This window comes from Ochlerotatus camptorhynchus, unplaced genomic scaffold (genome assembly GCF_037179485.1).
Source record: "Ochlerotatus camptorhynchus isolate MF236.1 unplaced genomic scaffold, CSIRO-AGI_Acam_v1.1 ptg000336l, whole genome shotgun sequence".
Classification (NCBI taxonomy): domain Eukaryota; kingdom Metazoa; phylum Arthropoda; class Insecta; order Diptera; family Culicidae; genus Ochlerotatus; species Ochlerotatus camptorhynchus.
This window is the reverse complement of record NW_027040824.1, coordinates 55,586-72,845: the sequence shown is the minus strand read 5'-3', so window position 1 is coordinate 72,845 and position 17,260 is coordinate 55,586. Positions and strand designations below refer to the sequence as shown.

The following is a 17,260-nucleotide window of genomic DNA, read 5'->3' as shown; positions in this document are numbered from 1 at the left end:
AGAAGGTTATTTGAAACGAGCGGGTTTTAACATGTGGCGCGATCTTCAATAAATCCAGCCAGTTCATCTGCTTCGCTGACGACGTGAACATTGTCGGAATAATGTTTCAGGCGGTGGCGGAGCAGTAACGTGATGTAAAGACAAAGTATCTGTTGGCTGGACCGAGCGTGATTAGTCTCACATAGGCAGAAGTGTGATAATCGACGGAGATGACATGGTGGTTGAATTTGTGTGCCTCGGATGTAGGCAATGCTCGAGGCGAACCTGCAAGAACTGGGAAATTTTGAACGACACGAGCTTAGTGGAGGAGAATAATTAACCACGAGCTAGCCCAACTCTATGGCTAACCGAGTATTCAGATAGTCGGTAAAGCTGGGAGGGTACAATGGGTGGGACACGTTGTAAGAATGCCGAACAATAATATCGTAAAAATGGTGTTTGCCTCGAAGCCAGCCGGTTCAAGACCCAGAGGAGTGCAGCGAGCTAGGTGGTTTGATCATCTAGGGCAAAATCTAAGAAGTGTGGGCGCTCAAGAAACTGAGGGACGTTAGGCTAGCAAAAGTAAAGTAAGCTATACAATGCTCAACAAAGTTTTCAAACAGTTTATTTCAGCTACTCTGCTTTTCCAAATCGTTCGCTGGAAACATATATCTTCTTCGCATTTCAAGCTTTTTGCTTATCGCATATTAGTTTATTGCGTGCTCTCAACCTACACACTTAGAAAAAATTACCGACGTCGGTAATTCATTTACCGAATTCTCAACAGCTGAACGGTCGGTAACGTGTTCGGTAATCGAGAACAAAGCAAAACTAGCTATCAAATTTACCGAGCGATCGGTAACGTTTACCGAAAAAACAAGCTTGATTTGTAATTGATTTTACCGGAGAACTGTAATTTTGGAGTCGATATGGAAAATGAAAATTACTGAAAGATCTGAAATTTAAAAAAAAAAGTTTACCGACTCAAATTTAATTCGCTTTAATATTGTTTCAAGCTGTTTTCTTGGTTTTATCAATTATTTAAATTAAGTACATTTTTCCTTAGTCATTTATTTCATTCTTACGGAAATGTTTTATGTAAATCGAATAGCTCAAAACTTACACGTAGCGCTGGCAGTTATTGCAATCCATGCAAAAATTTGGCTCCAGTTGTGATCAATGTGTTGATGTTGAAAACTGCTCCACCGATGAACAAAAAAAAAGTTTTTGTCGGAAGGATTCAGTGGTACACCGAAAACAGGGAAGCATTGGATGAAGATCCCAAATGCTGATTTTAGATTGTCGCCAACGGGAATAGCAATGGTATCGCAGCATACTGCACATCCATCTGTCACGTCAGGGAAATTTCCTCGCACTACCAATAGTGAAATGCTTCCACTATCCTGCGGAAAATCATCTTCGGGCTAGAACAAAAACATTTAATAAAGCAACTAATTTTTATTATACCATACGTCTCACCTGTATCCATTTTAAACACCTGATAAGGGATTGTTCAATACTGCGTCATCCATCAGTCTTGGCTCGTTTGAAACCACGCGATTTTTTTTAAGAAGGTCGAAAATCACAATATGGTGAATTTGACGTTTCTCGCTGTGAAAACTACCGAACTCGGTAATGGAACGGGTTGTTTACCGAAACTTCAGTAAAATATTTCACCGAAGGCAGTGATCAAGCTGATTTACAGATCTACCGGTAATTTTTTTTTACCGTTTTCGTTGAATTGAAATGACATCACCGAAATTCGGTAATTTTATTTACAGTTTTCAGCAATAGAGCGAGAAAATACCGAAACATCTGTAATGTTTAGAATTACCGAATTAAAACGGTAATTTTTTTTACCGAACTCAGGATCTCTGTTTAAGTGTGTAGTGTTCTAGATGCACTTCCAGTAGTTAATTGAAAGCTTTCGTTACCTGTACCATTTCTGCATTATCCGCATTGGTAGTCGATCCCTGCAGACGTGTTTTTAAGTTTCTCATCCCATCCGCACGTAGTTTTCTTCATCTATTGTGCAATGAGGTTGATTGGATGTGCTATTGTGCGGTATATTCGGGAGGCGCATATAATGTAGAAGGCCTTGGTATGGCCTATTGTGCGTCAATATTATTCTTGTAGTGTCCAGATTTGCACTTTTTGGTTCATTTATGTATGACCTTGATTATGCGTGGAGTGCGATATTTTGTGCGTATGAGTAGAACAAAGGAATAAACTAGAAGAGCGCTATCAGTCATTGCTATTGTTCCAGGAAAATTAAGCATTTCCGAAAACATGACGCGACTTAAGTTTTTTGGGTAACGGATTTCTTTTTAAAAAAGATTAAACATCTAGTCCACTTGAACACTCACTTAAGACTAACTTTATTTCTATCGATTAATGCTACAGGTGAACTTTATGTCTACTCAGCACCTCATGCCATCGGTGCAGAGTCCATGCACTGTCGTCCACGTTGGTCAATTTTGCTGATGCGCCTCGATGCTGCCGGTGCGATGTCGTTCATTAACCGGCGGCCGAGTCCCACGAATTCTGCTGACGTTCGTTGACACCTGGTGAGGACTTTGCACTTATTGTTCTACCAGCCGGATGGCAATGTTGCTAAGTCGGGTGACGATGTTGCTAACTCGCGCAAAGTCACTAGGCCATTCGAGTGAGATCTTTTAATTTTATCTATTTATATTCCGTTTTTATTACTGATTTATCAAATGCTCTATATTGACGAATAGAGTTTCCTAATCATTCACCCCCTTACTAACACACCGCTTCCCTTCTTGTGACATCTATGAAAGTAGTATGGGTTCTCTGCACCTTCTTAAGTAGATGTTGGATTAACTTTCCCTCCCTTCCCCTGATGGCGATCTAATGTTGACGCTTGGAAAATACGGGAAAGTCAAACGTGTCATCCGGGAGAAATTCACTGCGCAGTTGGGACTCGATATATACACAGGTGTGCGAGGTGTAGACATGAACGTTAAAATGGCCATTCCTGGCCCACGGGGAAGACCCTGAAAGAACCAGAAACGCAGGGCCAGGACGAGGAAAAGTAGCGTCACAAAGGAAAGCAAAGCAGCAGCAGTACTTAAGCTGTAGTGGCTGAAGGTGCGTCTTTGAACAACAACGATCAGGAAATGAATGAATTGAAATTGATGCGACTGGCCAGGAGGGGAACAACGAAGTAGAACAACAGTAGCAAAAACCTCGGTTCAAGTACACGAATCATGAGATCTATAAAAAGGCTCTAGAATTATGGAAGATACAACAAAATATAGCGGAGGAAAACAGAAGATGTAGGAAATGAGAAAATTGCAAGCACGATCCAAAACCGCAATCAAGCACCACCTAGGAAGAAGAAATCATTTGTATTTTTGAACATTTTAATGTTATATTAGCCGCTGAGTTGTGTTTCTGACATTTAAGCCTATATAAATTAAACGAATCGTAAAAAAAATGCACTTCGAAACTAACAAAAAAGTGGTCAACTTTTGGTAAAATTTTGTAAATTGTTTGCATATTAAAGTGATTTAAAAAGAATTAAAAGGAGTCATTTTCTGTTGTTTCTATTCTTAAAAAAAAATACCAAAATAAGTTAACAGTGTATATTTTCTGGAAAAGCCATCTGTTTTCCTACAACTACGTCTTAGGCTTCATTTCGATCATAATAGACGTCTCCATGATAAGTTTACTGAAATGAAACAATAACGAAACATAGTTGCATGGAAATCGATGATGGTCGGTTCGTCAGAAGGCGTGAAAATGCTTATTGATTTCTTCAGAAAATTTTCTTTAAAAAGATCGTTCTGCAGATCGTTTGTTGAGCATTGTATATCAAATAGCTAAAAAGTTCATATTTAGGGTTATCCAACTGTCATATTTAGGGTTATCCAACTTTGAAATTAGGGGCATAGTGATCATATTTTTCCGACAAACGTGAATATTTTGATTGTTTGTAGCTTATTTTTTAATTGATTATTATTTTTAAACCAGTCCTGGTGCTCAAACCCTTATTGAAAGTTATTTCAAATTATGAACATAAATATTATTATCAACAACTGTTATTCAGAAATAACTAAATACCACTTTTAGGGCGAAATTTATCTAATGTTTTTTTTAAGTGATTTTTATGCTGCATTAATAACCGTTCGTCTATACCTCTAAAATAAAGCTATGTTCATTGCAAAAATCCTTAAAAAACGGGTATTAAATATAATTCGAAATATGTCTCAACAAAGAAGCAGGCATATCAAGAAGATTTTAGCATGCAAAAATGTCAGAGTAAAAAATCGTTTTGATGAATAATCAAGATTGCAAAACTTGCATGGGGTCGTATTGACCCCAAGATACAGATAAAGGATTAAAGGATTTTCATCCTGCATTGATAAATTTTTGAAAAAAACAAGTTGATTTTCAACAGATTGTTCGATCAATTTCACCCCCGGTTCATAGTACCACCCTTGTTTCGCTCCATCAGAAGATTGGCTAAAATAAACTTACTTACTTACTATTCAGGCTAGTGCCAGTACACTGCAGTTGTCTCGTCTCTATTCCACTCGATCGATGGCTGCAAGACGCCAGCCACGCTGTCTGCGAAGGTTCCGCAGGTCACCATCCACCTAGGCGATCCACCATGCCAGCTATGTAGCTCTTCTTCTTGTGCTAGCCGGGCGATATTAAGAATCATTTTCATCAGGTTGTCTTCCGACATTCTTATGAGGTTCCCAGCCCATTGTAGTTGCCCGATTTTTGCAGTGTGGACGATGGGTGGCTCTCAGCAGCTAGTGCAATTTGTGTTTCACGTGGCCTTCTCCACGTTTCATCTTCGTACTGCACCGTAAATGGCTAAAATGAAACAAGTTGCAAAACTATTTACCTAAATCTATTGGTTTAGGTGCAAACAATTAATTCGGTTTATATCCGACATTGGGACCAACGTATTATAAAAAATTAAATTATATCAGCTAGTATGCCCTTTTAGCATTAAGCATCAATTGTTAAATAGCATCCGTATCAACCCGAGACACTCACTATTCTATTCTCTACAGTAACTTAACTTCAAACATAACTAGAGGTCTTGACGGGAATGACCATTCCACTGGGTGAGTTTGGTGTACAAGGAACCAAGTTCTGCGTTCTATTGGCGTTCAGTTTCAGTTCATTAATTCTCGTTGATCGTTCTACTGTTCATTTTGTATCATGTCATTTATTACCACACTGAACTATTACAGTACACTGGGACAAAATGGCATTTATTACCACACTGAACTACTACAGTACACTGGGATAAAAAAAAAACGAACAGAGATACACCCACGCCAGCATTATATATGGTCATTCAAAAGCACTTCAGTTTCTCGTATTGTGCACAAGCTATTGTTTATTATTTATGCTGATTTGATGCATGTACAGCTTGTTGGCTTATTCTAATTTCACTTCAAACTCAGAACAGATACACGACGAACATATCCGAAAGTCAAACCAATATTTGGTATGCACACAGAAAGTGATTGTCAAAACAATAACAGTTTTTCAGGTGTTTTTCCACCTTTTTTCATAGACGTGTGAGTGTCTTTGTGTATGCAGGTTTCCCAAACCGTGGCAGCTCAGAAGCGATTATCCTTTTCCTGTTCCAAGTATGTACGTAATACTAAACTGTTGCTCTTTCGTTTTTGTTTGCTTTTTACCCTCGTCCCAATCTGGCATCCGACGAACGACCTACGCGCGTGTGGCGAAAACTTTTCCCGTATGCAGGAATCGTGAAAAACTAAGGGAAATCCTCAACCTGCATCTGGTGCGCGACAGTATCACAACCGATAAAATCCGCAAGAACAATCAAAACCAGGTGAGTAGCCTCCTGAAAAGCAGTCCGAAAAGGAGATTACTGTTAACAAAGTATTAGCATTGCACATCACAGAACAAGTGACAGGCTTGCGGTAAGCAAAATGTTGACAAACCTTTGTTTTCGTTCTAATCCCACGCAGATTTACCAAATTCCTACCGGAGCAGACAGGAAGTTTCTGTACTTTAACGTTATCACAAATCGGTACGACCATAATCAGACAATCACAGTAGAAGGTGGAGGCGTCAATGCAACGATTATCCTGAGTGATATTGCCGCTACCAATGGATATCTACACATCATCGATCGTGTGCTGGGTATTCCATACATGACCGTTCAGGAAAAGATTGAAACCGACCCCATGTTGAAGTAAGTACATATTGTTGTTCCTTTATCCTCTTCAAACATAAGCAGTGTATTTTATGCAACGACCTCAATAAATATAAAACACAAATTTCCATTCCTGAGGATTTGTCGCAATTCAAATGTGGCAGATTGATTTTTCTGTAACCAAGCGTTCACGTCCATCTATTTTCATGGAGGTTTTATGCTGTACTTACGAGATTTTAAATTTATGGCAACAGAAAAGGAAACAGTCACGTTGATTGAATTGATTTCTGTCTCAGTAGGGGTGGTAGGGTTGGGAATGTATTGAAAGAGAAGCAACGAAACATTTTTTTTTTTATAATCAATATAATCGTGGAAGGAATGTGAGCGCTATAAGTGGCATGCAAAATTAGCAGAATTATAATAAAATGCCTCTTTCAACATAAAACCTGACTAATCCACTGATTGGTGACATGTGCCTTTCTCCCATTTCCTTATTTGTGTAGGCTTTTAACGCTTCCTTTGCGAGCGTTTTGCCGGCTCTCAAGTGTTCTAGATGTACTTCCACGGTTATTAATTCATAGCTTTATATGCCAACCAATGCATGAGTTTGTATATTGTGTGGCAAGCACAATAATACTATATGCCCAGGAAAGTCGAGAAAATTACAAATCCCAAAGACTTCCTTGACTGAACAGGGAACCGAATCCACTGCCTCTGGCTTGGTAATTTGTGCCATTACTGACTAGGCCAAACTCTTCCACAAATAATTGCAAATAAAACATTATTTTTTAATAAGAATTTTAATGAATTAATCACGACTGAATTTATAAGAGTAATACGCATCATTCTTGTACTTGAAAGCAGCCGGCAGCTGTTTCAGAGCATCGCTTGCTTCCTCTCCACTGTTCTTCTCGGAATCCGGAGACATCACATCCATCTTCACCACCTCTTCTTCTCACACCTCAACTACTTTCTCGGAGCCTTTGCGCAGCTCTCTTTTTCATTCCATCTTCTTCACGATTTGGGAAGTGTAGTGAGATGGGAATCTTTTTTTTTGTCCATTTATACATCCCGTACACCTGTGTACATGTAGAAAACCAGTTCGTATTTCTCCAGCATCAACGACATTATGCTCTCACGTATTGAACGGCAGAGTTGCGACCTATCACAATCACGATCGTCAAACAGCTGATGGTAGTAACGCTTTGTACATTCCTATCAATGTGCTCGTCGAAGCTCTCTCCATGACCATCCATCAAGTTGACGAAAGAAGTAAAAAGCAACTGGTGAATGTCGTCTTCGGTTGTGATCCATCACCGATATGGTCATTCCAGACAATCATGACACTCATCTGTGCTTGTTTTAAATCAGTTGCTAACTTGCTTGCTTATGTGAGTGTGTTGGTGAGTGAGCCCAACAGCTTCCGTTTAATGTTGCCTGCTTTGTTTGCAACTCACACAGTCACGATTGCCGAGACGAACTTGGAATGCGTAGGCATTGTTTCCATTTGCTTCTGTCCTTTCGCTTTTTCTCATGATCGTACTCCAGAAGTCTTCACTGTTTTCGTTGTGCTTTTCATTATCAGCAGTGAGTGTAACGTTTTGCTTGTGAGCAGCGACCATTACTGGTGATTGTTGTTTGCCATGGCTCTACCTCTCACTGCGTGACAAAACGTTCTGTCAATGATAGTCGGTTGATGAGAAGACGAGTGTCACGTGAGTGTCATGATATTTTACATCACTGTTGAACAGTGCCCCCTGCAGGCGACATGCGTTCATCAACTGATTTCCCATCGCCATAATGGAAAATTCATTATTCCCGGATGTGCAGAAAACAATGAAGCATCAATTCTTCTGATTTGAACTTGATGAACAGCACTTTCACGAAAATTGAAATTTCACCAATAGATGGTTTCGCACTGCCATGTGCGCATGCTTGACATGCACAGTTGTACACACCAACTGCTCATTTGTTTATAACTTTTCACTCTATTATTGAAATTTGATTTTCTTTAAAGTAATTTGTTTACTATAGATATGCAAAGAATAAGTAAATTTTAACATTTGAATCAACACCAATGAAGGTTTACACTTAAAGTCCGACATGTGCAGCGAGCATTTCTCACTTCATTTTTACAACGCAAAAACAAATACAATTAAAATCTTCTTTTTTATGTATCTATACCAAGCTTAAACCCTATTCTATCTACTGGTTCGAAGAGAACTATGTTATTAGTAAATGAGCAGTTCGTGACCAAAGCTGTCTATGCCAAGCATGCATGTGCAAAACTGATTTTTTTTATATCTGTATTAAGGAGACTTTAGTGGGCCTTCCTTAGCTCAGTCGGTAAAGGCGCAGCTACAAAGCAAAATCATGCTGGAGGTGGCTGGGTTTGATTTCCGGCTCGGTGTAGGATTTTTTCGGGATGGAAAATGTATCGACATATCTGGGCATAGAGTATGATTGTGCTTGCCATACAATCATACTAATGCGAAATTGGTACAGGCATCGCTTGCTCTCAATTAACAACTGTAGATGTGCCTCTAGAATACTAAGTTGAGAGCACGCAATAAGCTAATATGCGATATGCAATAAGCTTAAAATACGATTAAGACCCATCAGCCATCTGGAGTTATTCTACTAATTTACAAAGTCTGCTGGATGAAGTCTCTCTTGAGGTAACTGACAATCCTTATAAAGTTGAATCTCTGAGGTCCGATCTCCAAGCTATATGTTATACGGTTTGCTTGCTATGAGGAAATTGACATATCACCTCAAGAGGTGCATTGATTGATACTAAAAAGTATATCCACTGAAGTTATCTGAACATCAATTTGTTGTCAAAACATTTCTATGGAGAATCCTGATGAATGTGGGCGTCTTAGTGGAATACCTGTATAAAGAGAGAGAATTAGTAATTTCCATTTAATTCCACTACCTTATTTGCTTATCCTTGACAGATACGCGTATTTCGTCTACAATGTGCAGACTTCTTCAGTGTCTTGTACTAATAATCGACTGAAGAAAAACATCACATTTTACCGAATATATATTAACCCAGTTACATTTTCGCTTGGAAGCTAGGTAAACTTAAATTGAATTTCCTGTGGGAGCAGGTACTCCGCTGCTTACTCGTTGATGTGTCCTAGGTAGTAACTTGAAAAACCATGTATGTCAGTTTCCTTGATCCCTGTCCCGGACTGTATAGACAGCTTCGAGTAGTCCCTTACATAGGGAGACGCGTGGAGAAAGCACTGAAGAAGTGCAAATCGATATTAGGAGATGGAGCAGGTCGTTTACGTGAATCAAATCCCATTCTACCCAGGATCAAAGGTCTCCCTAAAGTTCACAAACCGGGAAATGAAATGCGAGAGATCGTGTCTGCAGTTGGTTCCCCCACAAACAAACTAACGAAATGGATAGTCACAGAGTTCCAGAGTATGCCGAATCAGTTCCAGAGTAAAGCAGTTAGTATCACCCAAGAGTTCACCCAGCAACTACAATCTTCATGAGACATCAATGAGGACGAGATTATGGTTTCTTTCGACGTCACAGCTCTTTCCCAGCGTACCAGTCAAGGAAGCGATCAACCATTTGGAGGACTGGCTATTAACACAACGAGAGGATGCAGCAAGGAGAAACAAGGTTCTGACGTACCTTCAGCTGACCCGCCTTTGTATGGGAGAGAACTACTTCTCTTTCCGAGGTAACTTCTACAAGCAGACGAAAAGAGCCCCAATGGGAAAAACCCCCCATTCTTGTGTGAACTTTTCATGGCCAACTTGGAGACAATCTGGAAGGAGAAAGGACTATTACCAAACCGTTGGTGGAGGTTTGTTGACGATATCTTCAGCGTAGTTAAACGGGAAGCCCTTCCACAAATTTTAGATGAGATCAACAGAATTCACAAGGATATCAAATTCACTCACGAGGTAGAAAAAAGACGGGAAACTCGCATTTCTCGATCTTCTAGTCATCAGGGAATCGTCATAATCTTCTTCGCTTGAATACGAAAGGAAACCAGCAAGCACTAACAGAGTTATCCCCTATACTTCCTCAGATTATTTACAACCCTCACCGCAGCACCTGAACCCTTGAAACGAGCGTCCGTTCCATTTGATAAAGATATTACTTGTAAGCTAAGACCACAGTTAAAACAATTCGGATAAGATTTAGTTTTCACCAGTAGACATAACCAGTTGAAATCATTTTTAGGATCCACTAAAAACCCAGTTCATGTTTGTAATAAAGTATACGTAGGACAAACCAAGAGAACTTTAGCAACTAGATTAAAATAACATATAGCGGAGGCCAAAAAGCAAGAGAAAAAAGGCCTAACATATGATTTCAAATCAAAGGTTGCAGAACACATCTTCACAGAGGACCACCAGCTATCGACGGAGGACATCACGATTTTACTAACCGTATCTACTCCATGAAATTGGATGTTGCAGAGAGCCTCGAGATTAACAAACAACGGAAATCAACTTTACTCAACAGGGATCAAGAAAACGGACACACATGGATTTTCAAGTTATTACCGAGGACACATCAACGAGTAAGCAGCGGAGTACCTACTCCCAGGCATGGAAAATCATTTGCATTCATTTCGTGCATTCATTTACATTCATTTGCCTCTAACTTTTATCAACAACAGAATTTAGCAAAATAATGTATGAAGTTTTTGTAGGCTTTGTTATTAACTACAACTTTTGTTAACAACTTAAATCCGTATCTCTTATGCATGACGAACCAGAACGAAGAGAAGCCACTACTGTTTTTCAGTGAATGTATTTTACAGATTTGAGTTGTGGCCAAAAGTTGTAGCTAATAACAAAACCTACAAAAGCTCTTTACATCATTTTGTAGAATGCTGTTGATGAAAAAAGTTAAAGGCAAATGAATGTAAATGAATGCATGAAATGAATATAAATGATTTTCCATGCCTGCCTACTCCTACAGGAAATTAAATGTAAGTTTAGCTAGCTTCTAAATGAAAATGTACCTGGGTTAATATATATTCGGTAAAATGCGGTGTCTTTTTTCAGTCGAGTATTAGTACAAGACACTGAAGAAGTCTGCACATTGTAGACGAAATACGCGTATATGTCAAGGATTAGCAAAATTACTAATCATTCGCTCTGTCTTTATATATCTATGGAGCTCACCAATAAGTATTGTGACATCCTAGTCCACTAGTCCTCTAAAAGCTGGAGTAGACCTTCAAGAACTCCATTGTCTAAAGTTGAGCGTAACGACTTTTGTATCAGGTCTACAAGTCTTTTGAACTAAGACGATTCTATCCGTTATATCTGGCTGCATGTTATACATGTGACTGAGTCACCGACAAACCGACATGACACTCAATTCTGACTTATGCCCGAAAATCGTAAACGGCCGATTTAAATGTGCAGTGATCCGAACTGTCAAACCGTAGGATTTATTGATCTAGATAAAAATAATTTGTCCATAATAGATCAGACACGAACCAATTCATAACTTTTGCAGGCGGGTTCATGGCTTAGCTAAATATTTCCCGCGAACACTGAGCCAGATGTCAGTAGTGTCTTTGGTCAGAAATTTTATTGTTTTTGCTATGGTCATTCATGTCGGTTTGTCGGTGACTGAGTGTCCGAAGGCATCAGAAGAATGATAATTAAAAAAAAAAGTCTTGAATTAAATAGATAAATTACAATCCTTTCAAACTCCATTATTCCAGACCAGTTACATATGACCATAATGAGTAAATTTTGGACTGACTATAAAATATTGAACGAAATAAACAAAAATATAAGAAGACTTAATATTCGGGTATGCATCAAGATCCGAGATTGATTGTTTTTTTTTAGGATAGAAGTGTAAAGGGTGTTCACGATGAAATTGCGTTATACATAAACAACTGTAACTATTTAACCATGATACCAAATAACTTGAAATTTTCAGTGAATATTTCAATTTTAAATCAGCTGTTATTCATGGAAATTTCTTGGTCATTGTTGATTCACGGGACCTACCCATTTAAATATTACATTGTAAAATATTGTGCAGTCGTTCAGAAGTGACACTTCAAAATTTTGACTCATATTGACGTTAAAAAATCTTAATTAAGGATTGAAGCACATGGAACGTCAATACTCTCAAGTCCAACAAAAACAACAAATTCATTCACACTTTAAAGTTTCATAATCCGGAAATAAATTGCACAAGGAATAGAAAAAAATAAGAAAAAATCTACAAAAGCTATTTTTAACTGTAACTCGGGATGCAGCATAGACCATCATAAAAATTAAACGTGTGCAATATGGATTAAATAACCCTACCTGGAAAATGTTAAGTTACTACTTGGAATCGGATCAAAAGCTACAGCTACATATATATAAACTTTTTCTTGCACAGGTTGGCTTATGAAGCTGTCAATTAAAAAATGTGAAAATGCTACAAATAACATTCAGTTGACTGCCGGTAAAAGCTAGTGTAAGAGCGTCAAAGCCAGCAAAAAAAAAATGATGAAGAAGTTGCTGGCCAAATTTGATTTTGAGGTTTTTAAAAGTCGTACCAAATATGTAGAAGCTGCTAAATTTTAAATTAAATCAATTTGCCGTCTTCAACATACTTTTTCTGTAAAATTAAGTTAATCCAATTCGCAATTACTTATGATTAAATGTGAATCAAGTCTATTTTTTTTACAGGCAACGTAAATTTTAAGTTTATACACATTTTAAATCCGACACAAATCTAGATGGCTTCCTATTTTTTTTTTTCAAACATGGCACAGTTGTTACATAATCAAATCAATCCCTGAAACTGTTAAACCAAAAAAATTACACACCTATCGAAGCCTTTACAAAGAAACCTGTTTTGAGCACAAACAAGTAATGTTATGACAAAATTTGTCACAATTTGATACACATTTGATTAATGTGCAGTTTTGTCCACACAGCTATAACATTGACGCCAACACAACTAATTCATCCTTCTGTTGTTTCCAGTCTTACGTACCAGTTCGGTCGCCTGAACCAATTCAATGAACAGCTAAACAAGACAACCAAACGCTTCACCTACTTCATCCCTCGTGACAAGGCGTGGATGCAATGGTTTCACGAGCATCAAGGAGCACACTTGAACAGTTTCCTAACTGACATTTATCAGGTAAGTAAACTTGTTCCCGGGTTAAAAATAAACACTGTCTCTAGATTCCAGCACTCACAATAAAACTTCTCGCTATAGTTACAAATTCATCCCACCGAGGCCGACAAAGGAAGTTTTTAATTTACTCTATTGTTTTGGTACTGCCCGTCTGCCCAAAATTTATTACCCTCTAAATACCGTGATCCCTTTCAACGGAGTGGAAAAAATGGCATGCTCTGTACCTCGTCGACCACTACCTTTCTGAAACTTATGAATTTCAGGAGCACGTCCAAGATGAAAAATTAGTTGAGAAGAATAGTCCAAGCATCCTCCCATGCGAAAAAATACACAAAATGAAGAGTAAAGGGATGAATTTATAATTGTTCCAAAGCCCGAAACTCCAAACAATGCTGTGAAATTAAGTTTTAATTAAAATTCAACACCAGTCAGAAATGGAAATACAGTGCCAGAATGTTTCTGAGAACAAAATATGAAACCAAACGAAAACAGGAATGTATACGGACCTCAAAGCTCCGACGTGCTGGTGTTGGGTCAGTGACGTAGACGTATCAAGTAGCGTTAAAGTAATTTATCAATAATTAATTACCGTCTTGTCGTCGTTTCCCAATGGGGGACTGCGGTTGACCGTGCCGTTCTCTCAAGCTCGGTGTGATCTGTAGAGTGGGTGATGGACTATGCTTAAATTTGCATTATTTTATTCGTCGAGTCTGCACTTTGCGACGACAGAACCGTGGGGGCTCCAAGTTGCAACCTCACCAAGCTAAGTTGGTGGATTCCCTCTAAGAGTTCTATTGCTAAGCTACGAGCTTATAACTCTGCCTTCTTTTATAATGGAAATGATGAATATTTTCACTAGACACACTTGAAATGTAATAGAAGGGAAATTAATATCAAATCATGGATCTCTCGGAAACAGTAATTTGGATCAAATTAAACTGTTGAATTATTACCATCTGTCAAATAGAAATTGGCTAACCATTTTCAAGCGATAACTCGAAGTAGGAAGCTCTTATTTTGAGTGTTTTCAAAAGGCCATGATCGTCTATTCAAGGGACCATGCCTGACTCTAAGCTGCTTTGACTTCAATGATGTCGGTCGACATGGTAGAATTTTCCGCTAGAGAAAGGGCAAAATTCCCTAGACAGCAATAAGTGAAGACCAAGCGCAGCCACGGAAGAAGAACGACAAAAACAATTGAGAAAATGGCATTTAATAAACAAATTGCTACTGGCAAAAATAAGTCTATTTGACTAGCCCAAGATGCCAGTGGAGATTTTAAGGTTATTAGCAGAAAATATTCACAGAAAAACCGGAGTGGACTGGGTAAAAGCATTTATTGCAGATCAGAGATAGGAAGTAAATTGAAGCCTTTTGATTTTATTTCCTCAGGAGCAATAAATGGAATGCAATATTGATAACTTTTGGAGATTGTACTGATTAAAGATGACGATCGATGATTTTGCTTGTAAATTGAGTATTCGATAATTTGCTAAAAATAATACAATTTTCAAATACTGATTGTTTAAAGTCTGAGAGTCTGATTCGTTTGGTATTCTATGTTCGAGTGTTGCAACGTTTTTAAAGCACTAGATTTATGTTAATTACTGTTAATCCACGATCTGGAATTAGTAGTTCTCAAATCCTGGTTTTTCGATATACTTTTAAAAATTCCGTAAACTCGCGAGCTAGTACTATAAGACAAATGATGTAATGCAAAAAAGCAAATTTATTTTCCGGGAATGGCTACCCCATTTTTTTTTTAAACTCCATACTGCAACTAACGGATCACCAATATGGAACACCTGCTCTATATATTTTTGAAACGATAAAAATAAGCAAGCCGTTAATAAATATCAACATTGAATAAAAACTAACCCTTACACGGTCAACATCGGGCTGGGATTCTAGAGACATTATTCTGTGCTTAATTCTTAATCATATTTTTCCTCCCTTTGCCTTTGCTTTCTACAACAATTAACGTCGGGTGGTACTACCGTGCACTTTTCAAACTGCAGTCAAGATCCGTCCTAGAGCGTCATCTGGTGGTGGCAGATCGGGTGTTTACCATGTCGGATCTGAGAAACATGTCCAACGATTCGCTCATCCTGCCAACGGTTGGACCGCATAACCTACAGATTCGAGTGAAAGAGGAAGACCGAAGTGAGTATATATATGTACTTTTAATTTCTCTTTACCATCAAACAGCTCGTAGCTTGTTCGTTTTTTACCATGTTCCTCCATTTCTCCAGTTTTCCTAATAGGAGACATTTGTTTAGCCATGAAATCTTAATTTTCTAGAGCTTTGTTGATTTTCCTTCTCGGAACTCGCCAACAAGGGAGTATTCGCACCGTATACTGATAACAAGAGGCTTGTGCTTGTGACTACATCGTCATGGGCAGAAGTACTCCCAGTCTCAGTTGACTCTTGTATACATCCCCGTTGCTATGCTTGAAAATGAGATAAACATCACTCTATTTGGCGAAACAAACATGTTTACTCGGTAGCAAATGAAAGGATAGTCAATTGTTGAGCTCTTTTAGGAAAATTAAGCTGGAGTCTGGTTTATATAATCGAAATCAAAAAACATTTCACACTGTTTGCTCTGAAAATCATTTACTGTCTTACATTATCATCTAATTGTACATTTTCCTCGCTGCATATCCCATGATCCTTCGTTAATATATATGTATCATCCATTTCCATCATCCAAATTGCATTATTTTTGGAACAGCCGAAGATGATTACTCGAGTTCACTTCAGTCTGGTGAGTGTCTCCGTGATAGTGTGTTGTGTACTTTTCACTGCACCACGTTTAAAAAACTATTACTCAACTAGCAAACACACACTCGTGAACTCGCACAAACATATTACAGTTATTATTTTACGCTCGACATTAAAGCATACACGAGAAGTCCAATATTGCCACAACTGCTGAACCAATTCGAAAAGTCATCAGCACACTTTCTTTGGATTGTTTGCTGCAAGGTAATTACTATAAGCAGAGATGGATCGCTCTTTTGCGACTTTTTTATTACTTTTAATATTGAATGTTTACTCTAAATCCAACTGAATTTTCAGTTACCCATCTTAAAATAAATAGTTTACTGCTATTATTCTCCCTATCAAAATTCAAAATTTCCGCACCGCAAAGCCACACTCTATATTCTAACTGAAGGTATACTTGAGGGTGCTCCTGAGTGCACCTTCAGAGAAAACACAAAGTGTGACTACGATGCGGAAAATTTTTCATTTTGACAGAAAGATTCTTATCATTAAACTATCTATATCACGATGGATTAATTGAAATTTCAACGGGATTTTACGTTAGAATTATATAATAAAAGTAATGAAAAAGCCCCACAAGTGCGAACCATCACTGTCTATAGGTATCCGCGATTTTTCGAAGGATCTGTCGCAACGTAATCATTTCATCATTAACAGCATAAATTCACATGAGCAGACATGAGCCTTCCATGATTGCTTTGACGAGTTTCTCATAACGAAAAGTAGCTTTAACCGCATAAATTACAATTTTACTCAACTAACGTTCAATAGCATTCAGACAAGCGCTTATAAGGTTCCAACGAATGTTGTTGTTAACGTAAAAGTGGTATTACTCATTTAAGACAACAAAAAAAGTATTTCGGAACTATGAAATCAGTATGGATACGAACAGAGGTTGCAAAGCAAGTGCTTTAGACATAAAACCTGTAAATTTCGCTTCTTAATAGTCGCAATCAGCGATTTTATCAATTATCACTCACACAGTGATCATAAAATCGCTGACTGTGGCTGATAGAAAGCAAAATTAACAGGGTTTTAGGTGTCAAATACATGCTTTAGAACCTGTTCTTGTGACTTACAACAGCTTACAAGTAAAATATAATGGTTTTATATGAAATGAGCATTTTCATTCTTGTATTTCATTAAACTAAGTGTTAATGAATCTGAAT

General features: G+C 38.1%; 1 protein-coding gene across 4 annotated transcripts in view; it reads left to right on the top strand.

The window, feature by feature from the left end:
- Window positions 1–17,260, top strand: part of Fas1 (fasciclin 1) — a 564,588-nt gene that overhangs the window by 529,694 nt on the left and 17,634 nt on the right. The window contains exons 9-14 of one of the 4 annotated variants that reach the window (XM_065230988.1): window positions 5,034–5,087; window positions 5,740–5,830; window positions 5,970–6,196; window positions 13,147–13,306; window positions 15,322–15,466; window positions 16,039–16,071. In XM_065230988.1, coding sequence (XP_065087060.1) covers window positions 5,034–5,087; window positions 5,740–5,830; window positions 5,970–6,196; window positions 13,147–13,306; window positions 15,322–15,466; window positions 16,039–16,071 — 710 coding nt within the window. The remainder of the gene's footprint in view (window positions 1–5,033; window positions 5,088–5,739; window positions 5,831–5,969; window positions 6,197–13,146; window positions 13,307–15,321; window positions 15,467–16,038; window positions 16,072–17,260) is intronic. The other 3 variants (XM_065230990.1, XM_065230989.1, XM_065230992.1) reach the window with 3 other exon arrangements.